Source organism: Morone saxatilis, unplaced genomic scaffold (assembly GCF_004916995.1).
Source record: "Morone saxatilis isolate NCDOM2014 unplaced genomic scaffold, NCSU_SB_2.0 Contig20, whole genome shotgun sequence".
Lineage (NCBI taxonomy): Eukaryota > Metazoa > Chordata > Actinopteri > Moronidae > Morone > Morone saxatilis.
In genome coordinates this window covers 3,154,330-3,162,534 of record NW_023339763.1, presented here as the reverse complement: position 1 = coordinate 3,162,534, position 8,205 = coordinate 3,154,330, and the positions used below count along the sequence as shown (strand labels likewise).

The 8,205-nt window shown below is 41.1% G+C and overlaps 2 protein-coding genes across 2 annotated transcripts in view; one reads left to right on the top strand and one right to left on the bottom strand.

The window, feature by feature from the left end:
- The window catches only part of capn5b (calpain 5b), a 42,242-nt gene that overhangs the window by 24,329 nt on the left and 9,708 nt on the right, over nucleotides 1–8,205 (bottom strand). The window contains exon 2 of the mRNA XM_035667232.1: nucleotides 5,953–6,084. Coding sequence (XP_035523125.1) covers nucleotides 5,953–6,084 — 132 coding nt within the window. The remainder of the gene's footprint in view (nucleotides 1–5,952; nucleotides 6,085–8,205) is intronic.
- On the top strand, nucleotides 646–1,128 carry ompb (olfactory marker protein b). Its single transcript, XM_035667233.1, has one exon. The coding sequence runs from the start codon at nucleotides 646–648 to the stop codon at nucleotides 1,126–1,128; it is 483 nt and encodes a 160-aa protein (XP_035523126.1).

Here is an 8,205-nt window from a genome sequence, read left to right as displayed (position 1 = left end):
CATTTACACTGCCTCTTATGCAAAAGGATTTTAGTGGTACAGTATTTCCTGGCAGGTATTAGAGTCAAGGATCTGCAAGCAAAACATTCAACATATTCAATTATCTATTTTTGTCCATAAACTAATATACTTCCCTTCCTCCTCCCCTCACACGCTAGAGTCGAGCACCAACATCAAAGAGTCTACCTTACTCCTACAAAACTGTTTTGATGTCTACATTTACACTGCCTCTTATGCAAACCTCTAGGATTTTGGTGATACAGTACTTCCTGTCAGGTATTAGAGTCGAGGATCTGTAACCAAGTGAAAACACAAACCAAACAAATGTGTTACAAACAGTACTAAGCACAGTTCCCCGAGGGCAAACCCTGTGCTGTGACTGCAAATGTCATTAGATCTTGTTGCTTAGCACCTCTGCTCTTCTCTACTTCTGTGTAAGACCCACCCTCTACTATCGATGCTACACAGATATGCCCACATGCATAATGTACCAGCCTGCAGGCAAGAGCACAGAGTAAGAGTTACGGGACAGAAGGAAGAGGACAGAGAGTAAGTGAAGACGCTTAGTTTCGACATAGCTGCCAATCTAATCCAGCCTTACAGTTGGTATCGACCTCTCAGCCTGCTGCTGTGTGCCGTCCAAGCATGTCTACAGAGTTGGAGCTTCCCTTCCGGCCGGACAACGAGCTGACGGAGATGATGCGCCTGCGGGTGCAGTCTCTGCAGCAGCGAGGACAGAGGAGACAGGACGGCGAACGTCTGCTGCGGCCCAACGAGGCCGTGTACCGGCTGGATTTCCCAAAGCAGTCCCTCCGATTCTCGCACTGGGCGGTGCAGCTGGCCCAGGCGGGACGCCTCACCATCACGGCCACCTCACAGCTCTGGACGCCTGACCTCACCCACCTGATGACACGCCAGCTGCTGGAGCCCGCCGGGGTTTTCTGGAGGGCGCCGGGTGATGCCAGCGACGCGCCCGTTCAGTGCTACGAGGCTGACGCGCACGAGTTTGGCGAGAGGATCGCTGAGCTGGCTAAGGTAAGGAAGGTGATGTACTTCCTGTTTGCATTTGCAGAAGGCTGCAGCCCTGAGACTGTCGACAGCTCCATCAACTTCACAGTGGATAGCTGAGACCTGGCTGTCAAAACACTGGTGAAATACTTGCTACAAACTCTTTTTCTTTCTGTGCTTTGTGTGCGTTTAGTTGAGGAAGTTTATTTTAGGTTGAACCTGCATTTTATGTACGGATGGCTCCCTCTTAAGTGGCAATGTCACCTCACCTGTACGGACAAGACTACACCGATTCTTCTCTTTCTCCTTTTGTGACTAATTTACAAAGAAAATATAACTTTTTCTTCTGTTACTGAACCTCTCGATCACAACTGGTGCTTCTTTGTATCTCTGTATCGTACAATGGGCATAAATACAGCGAAATACAAATAAATCCAATAAATCACAAAAGGTGTATCTGTATTTTTTTAACCGGTGTCTGAACACGGATCATGTCTTGAGCCAAAGTGTTATTCTCCCTCTCCTCCTGTTTGACAAACAGTCCGCCCTGATGGGTTTAGTAGAAATGAATCCCACATGAGGTAATGGATAGAGACAGTGTGTATTTGTGTGTGTGTGTGTGTGAGTATTCCCCAGCGGACAGGGGGAACAGGTTCCCGCTGCCTCATCCGTCTCCGTCTTGCATGGTGACCCTGACAAACAAGAGAAGGAGGAGGCATTTGGATTTCATCTCTCAGCCTCCTCCTGCAGGCTCGCTGCTTCACACTGCAGCGGGGGGACGAAACAGTAACTGTGACTGCGAATGAGAAGACGCGTGTCAGATGAGGTGTGAAGAGAAAAGAAAATAACTGAGATGTCAGGAGGTATTACTCATTTCTTTTGTATGGTACAAAGCATGTAACTAACTCGCCACCTGAACCAACCTTTAAAGGCTACACCTCCTTTTTTTCTGATAGATCGACCTTTCCTTCAGCCTTGAATGCATAAATAGTAATTATCATCGAGTGTCCTCATTGGTATGTGTCCTTTTGCTCACTCTTGCCTGTCACCCTTTGACCAATATTTAAACAAATGGACTGGGTTTGGAGGAAATGTGTCATCTTATTATTACGTAACGATAGACAAACATACCAATGTTAACATTTAAACATATACAGCGTTGAAGTAAGGACCTAAGAGTGCAGCTCTGGAGCCAAATGAGAGGCACTGGCTGTGTTTTGCAGGTAATTAACATGTACAAAAGCAATACAAATTAGCAATGTTTTGTACCAGCACTCTGGTTTCACTGGGGAACCGTGTCTGCTCCTGCGAGACTTGGATCATTAAAGAACCTGGTGGCCAACAGGAGACTGAACAGATGAACATCTCAAAGGCTGCTTTAAAAAAAGGACTTCCACTTTTGTTATTATTGTTTAGATCTAACAAACTAGCACTGCAAGCTCTCGACTCTCTAAACTTGAATCCAATTTCAAACTTTAAAACAGTAGCATACAGCAAATCAGTCCCCAGGGATCAGATCCAGCCTGCAAGACAATTACATAAAGCCCCCCCAACATGTTTTTCACATATTTCCCCATTAGGATTTCTCCCCAGTCTTTTGATTTAGAAATAATCATTAACTTTTTTTTTTTTTTTAACAAAGCTGCAAAATCAGAGCATTACATCTCTTTATTTCACACCGAACAGAAAAGTTAAACATCCTGGGAAATAAGCTTATTTGTTTTCTGGTGGAGAGAATACTGATACCACTCTCACATCTGTGTGTTAGCTTTAGGGCTTTGATCACTATTTCACAAAGCCCAAGGTGATGCCCTCAAAACCCCAAAACATATTCAGTTTGTTGTCACAAACGACTAAAGAAACCAACAATATTCACATTTAAGCTGAAATAAGACAATTTGAAATTATTTCTTAATAATCAAAACGATTAATCGATTATTGAAATAGATTGCGATTAATCTCGTAGTTGACAACTAATAAATTAACTGACTTATTGTTAGCTTAGCATAAGATTAGAAACAGGTAGAAACAGTTACAAAATCCACCTATAATCACTCTAAAGCTCACTAATTAACAGGCTATGTCTTGTTTGTTTGATCTGTATGAAAAGTGAGGAACAATTCACTTTTTGTACGGGGAATTATGGGCTGGCTAAGTTAACCTTAACTTTCACGGCAGATATGAGATCTTCTCATCTAAGCGAGTAAGTATATTCCCAAAATAAAAAATAAAAAACTACCACACTTTACAGAAGACAGAGCCGACAGCACAGCGCTCCTGACATTTGATATCGAAATGTCTCTTTCTAAAACCAAAATAAAGGTTGACCCAAAGGACAGACGGTTGCAAGAGAGGTAGTCAGGTAGTTTTATTTAATGACGACAGTCTCATGTGGCATTACTCTCTGCAAGAACACAAATACACCCCCAAATTTCCCCGAAAAAGTTAAATATTTCTTTAAACTGAGTTAAAATCAAACGGCAACAAAAAACACTAAAATAAAATCCTCAACCCAAACTGCAGATGTAAAAAAAGGAGGAATGAAGCAGTAAACATGCTGCTCACTGGATATGCAGTTGGGTGAAAACTGTGTGCGACTGTGTGTTGAAGCAGAGCTAGAGAAACAGAGTAAACAGAGGGGAAGATACAGCGTAAGCACGCCCATAAGTACACACTCTGTCTGAGCAGACTGTCACAATCCAGCGTCTCGCTACAACAGGCGGGGGCATCTGGTTTCAAATCCCTTTAAATGCTAGGTAATCACTTTGTTTCCTCTGTCAAGATGGATGCCAAAGAACGGTTCAGAATAATCCTGACACCCAAAACTCCAGATCTCAGTACAGTGCAACTAATATTGTCTTCTGTTAATGTTACACCACCAGTGTTTGTATCGCAAGACACTAAACCGCTGGAATAGAAGCCAGAGGTTATTTAATGTAAATACAAGGAACTCTAATGAACCTTTCTGTATAGATATATATTATAATAAGAAATTATCAATTAATCTGCAGATTATTTTCCAAGTCCAAGTGTCTTGTTAGTCCAAAACCCAAAAAATATCCAGTTTAATATGATATAAAACAGAGAAAAGGAGGAAATCTCCGTATTTGAGAAGCTGAAAACTTCATTTTTTTGCCATTTTTGCATGAAAAATAAATAGTAGGTGATTATTTTTTATTATTATTGCTGCAGCTGTGCAAGGAACCCAACGAGGAAAGCTCCCAATGAAGACAGCACTGTTCTCACAACAAACCAAACTGCACTGGTTGAGAACAGCGGTTCCAGTTACGGTTAAGTAACTAGTTTTAGCTTCATAGTTAGTAAAGCTAACATCAATGCATTCATCCACCTTTACTGGCCTCTCTCCTCTGAGCTAGCATTAAAATGTAGTAACCCCTCCCCTGCTGGTTAGCCACGTGAAATGATGATGAAAATACAAACAAAAACACTTCCCAGAGAAGCCAGGACATCCATCTATCCTCAGTGCTTCCAGTTGGTCCTGGGAGACTCTACTTTAGACTCCACCAATCAGACATCTACTGACTGATGGAGTCTGCTGAGACCAAGGAGGCGATGTGGTGCTGTAATGAGTCCTCTGGTGTTTACTCCTTATCATAACGGTTCCTAATGGACACTGAAACACTAAATATGGAATAATTACATAATTGAGTACACAGAAAGTTCCTTTTTGTGCAGGAAACAATCTTTTTTCTTCCAATATCCGTCAATTATAAACGCTCCTCTTAGTTAAAGTGTTGACCCTTTAGCTTTGATTTTAGCCTTTCTTCACGAAGTTCAATCAACAGTTGGTTGTAGGGTGGTGTTGAGTCATTGATCGTCTTTTTGTGTATGTCTGGCACAGCTGGAAATTGTCCTTCCTAGCAGACGTTCAATCAACCAGCAGAGGGCGTCAGCAAGAGACTAAATTGGACCGTATGAAGTCGTTTTCTTCCACCACAAGCAAACAACCACAAAACCACAAGAGCAGAAAGCATTGAACAAGTTTAAACCTTCTATTAGATATTGTTGAGTTTTTTACTAATGTAGATAATGTAATAATAATAATAAAGACAATAATAATGTGAGCATGTCAACTATAAACTGGCCATCAGTTGTATTATTAACATGTTAATGTTTATTAGGATCCCAACTCTGTCTCTGTGTGTGCTCAGATAATGAGAAATAATCAGAGATGTTACAGATATTCCTTTTGCTAGAAACATCACACTGGTGGGCCAAATCGAACCTTATGGCAGGCCAACTTTGGGCAACATTTTGGGGAGTTAGTTGTGAAGATTGATTGCCAGTTTTGTGTCTGTGTGTTAAATGCAGAGCTGGGGGGGCAGGACATAGTTAGCGTAGCTTAGCATAAAGACTGAAAGCAGGGGGAGACAGCTAGCCTGGCTCTGTCCAAACACACCTACCAACACTTCTTAAGCTGACTGATTAACAGGTTGTGTCAGTTTTGTTTAATTCATAAAGACACAGAAATGTAAAAAATGTGGTTTTAGGGGAAATGATGTGCCAGAACTATTTCTTTAAGAACAACAGTTTATAGATCGGCACATGTGAGTCCCAATAAGTCACCACAGCACCAAACCTGGTAACCTCAGTGTGAAAGAAACAGCAACACAAATTGTCATTATTATATTTCCCTTTGTGCACATATAACAGGATATCACTTCAGAGGTGCTGGTTGGCATGCTTTCTTACTTTGGAGAGCCGTCTGCCGGTCTTAATGCTAAGCTACGCTAACAACACCCAGAATTTGGCTTAATACTCAATATTGTTCTACTCATTTCGCTCTCGTGAAGAAAGAAAGCAGATTCCCAAAACTAATTCTTTACCAGTTCAAGTTTGTGTTGTGAAAAAAAGGCAAAGACCAAAGAATAAAAGGACAACAGACAAACAAACAAATACACAAATAAAAATACACAGACTTACTTTTTGCCATAGAGACTCTCTGGAGGCCAAGCTGGAGCACGCCGCTACGAACCAGCAGTTCCCCAGCTGTCCCTGATGGAGGTCGTGTGCACTGATGCCATCTACAAACAGGTGAGGGTCTTCACACAGCTCCTACGCTCCCAAAGACAGACAGACAATACATGAGTGAAGACATTCAAGGCTTTTTAATTTTAAGCTAAAATATCATATTTTAAATCATTTTAGTGAAANNNAAAGAAACAGGCTTTATGGTTCATAAACTGTGTGTACATTCCACGGTACAAGACACAGAGGAGAATAAATGAGTTATCGAGGCAAATTCATGAATCAGAAAGAGACCATCTGTCCTTATGCACCCACGTATCATATTCATGACCTTCTACCCGAGTGTGGGAGGGCAGCGTGCATCTACGAAATCACATTTCCTGTGGCTGCTGTGTTGAGGTCCATTTTCTGCCGCAACGTGTACACACAGACCTCTATTACAGCTAACAACATGGTGCTCAATGAGCTGCTCTCACTTCCTCTCTCTCTCTCTCTCTCTCTCTCGTATGTATACCGGACTCACACACCATCAGACATCCTGTGGTTCCTGTGATAATGTGTGGGATGAATACTACAGGCTGTGGGTCGACATTAGCCACTTACAGAGAGACACACTGTCCTCTACGCTCTTGTCTACACACAATGGCTACGCTTCAGCATAAATATGTTACAAACAATGGGGAGGGAGGGTAATGCCAAAAAATGGGAATTATTTTCACTGCCTGAAAATGAGCTAAATATACATAAATATACATAAATATTGCTGAAAATGTGTGAAATCAGTATATACAATTGTATGGGAAAGTCACAGCTTGCAGACACTTTTCGTAGCAGCTAAAAGTCAGTTCTTGTATTTGGGATTTTTTCCCCATTCTTTCTTGCAAAAGGCTTCTAGTTCTGCAATATTCTTGAATGCACAGCTCTTTTAAGATCTACCCACAGATTTTCAATGATATTTAAGTCAGGGGACTTTGAGGGCTGTCCCAAAACCTTGTGTCTTTTGAGGTAGTGTTATAAAAACCATCCTCTTTTTTTTTGCTGCCAGAATTCGCTGGTATTTAATGGAATCAATTCCTCCCTCCACCCGTGCAATGTTTCCTGCGCCACTGGCTGCAACACAACCCCAAAACATGATAGATTCACCCTCCGTGCTTAACAAAAGTTAGCCATGTTGTTAAGGCACAGATGTCTTAAATTACTGACAGTACAAAACCAGAGCTATGTGCTTGATAAAAAAAGCGTAACATGCTCCAACACGGAGTTCAAAGTTTATATTCAAACAAGAAATAGCTGCAGTATCATTTTAATTTATATTTACTACAAAAAATTCTGGTTTGAATGGATATTTTTATTTAACCAGGAAAGGTCCCTTTGAGATTTTTTTTCAAGGGAGTCAGAACAAGTAAATTCAAACAGAAACAAACAACAAACAGTTTTACAGTATTTTACATCCCAAAGATTCAAACTGCAGCACAAGCCATGCATCTAATAATATCAGTTCAAGCACCGACACCCAAACAACTCAGACTCAGGACTTTCAAAATGGATTTGAAAGCATTCAAAGAAAGCAGATTTTTAAAAGGAGTTTTAAATCTTTCTGTAATATATTCCAGGCTGAGGATGACGAGTACACAAACATTTGTATATACTGTAACATCTGAGGTTAATGTCAAAAACATCAAACAAACTGCACCATTTTAGTGACTGGCCAATATTATGATTTTTAATATAAAAAGGTTAACACCAGTCCAATATAAAGTACAGAACAACTTGGTTTTTACTACAGTCTACAAGAGCTTTGCTGGCAGTGACCTGGGTGTGAACAGTCAGTCTGTTTTCTGCTCTCTGCTTTATGGGACCGGCGGGTCGATGGGCACCTCGGCCATTACTCAACAGAGAGCGGAAAGCACAGAATCACTTAACAGCTCTTTATCTTTACACACTTGCAGCACTCAACTGGGTAAAAGAGGTAGAGAGATGGTGTGAGACGGTGTGATCGTTTACTCGTGTAACATACAGCAACCTGGGACAACGTGACCGTTTTTTTATTAATTTATTTAATTAACTGTCACGTCAGGGTTACACTTATCATATCAAGTTTCTAGTCACCATATAAAATCCACGTGAGATTTAATACACTTTTGTTTACACTTATATTTTACACCACATATATCCGGTCTCTGTTTGACAGATCTGATTGCAATCGGT

Excerpts from the sequence above, each read along its gene's own strand:
- ompb (XM_035667233.1), top strand. The coding sequence starts at position 646 with ATGTCTACAGAGTTGGAGCTTCCCTTCCGGCCGGACAACGAGCTGACG.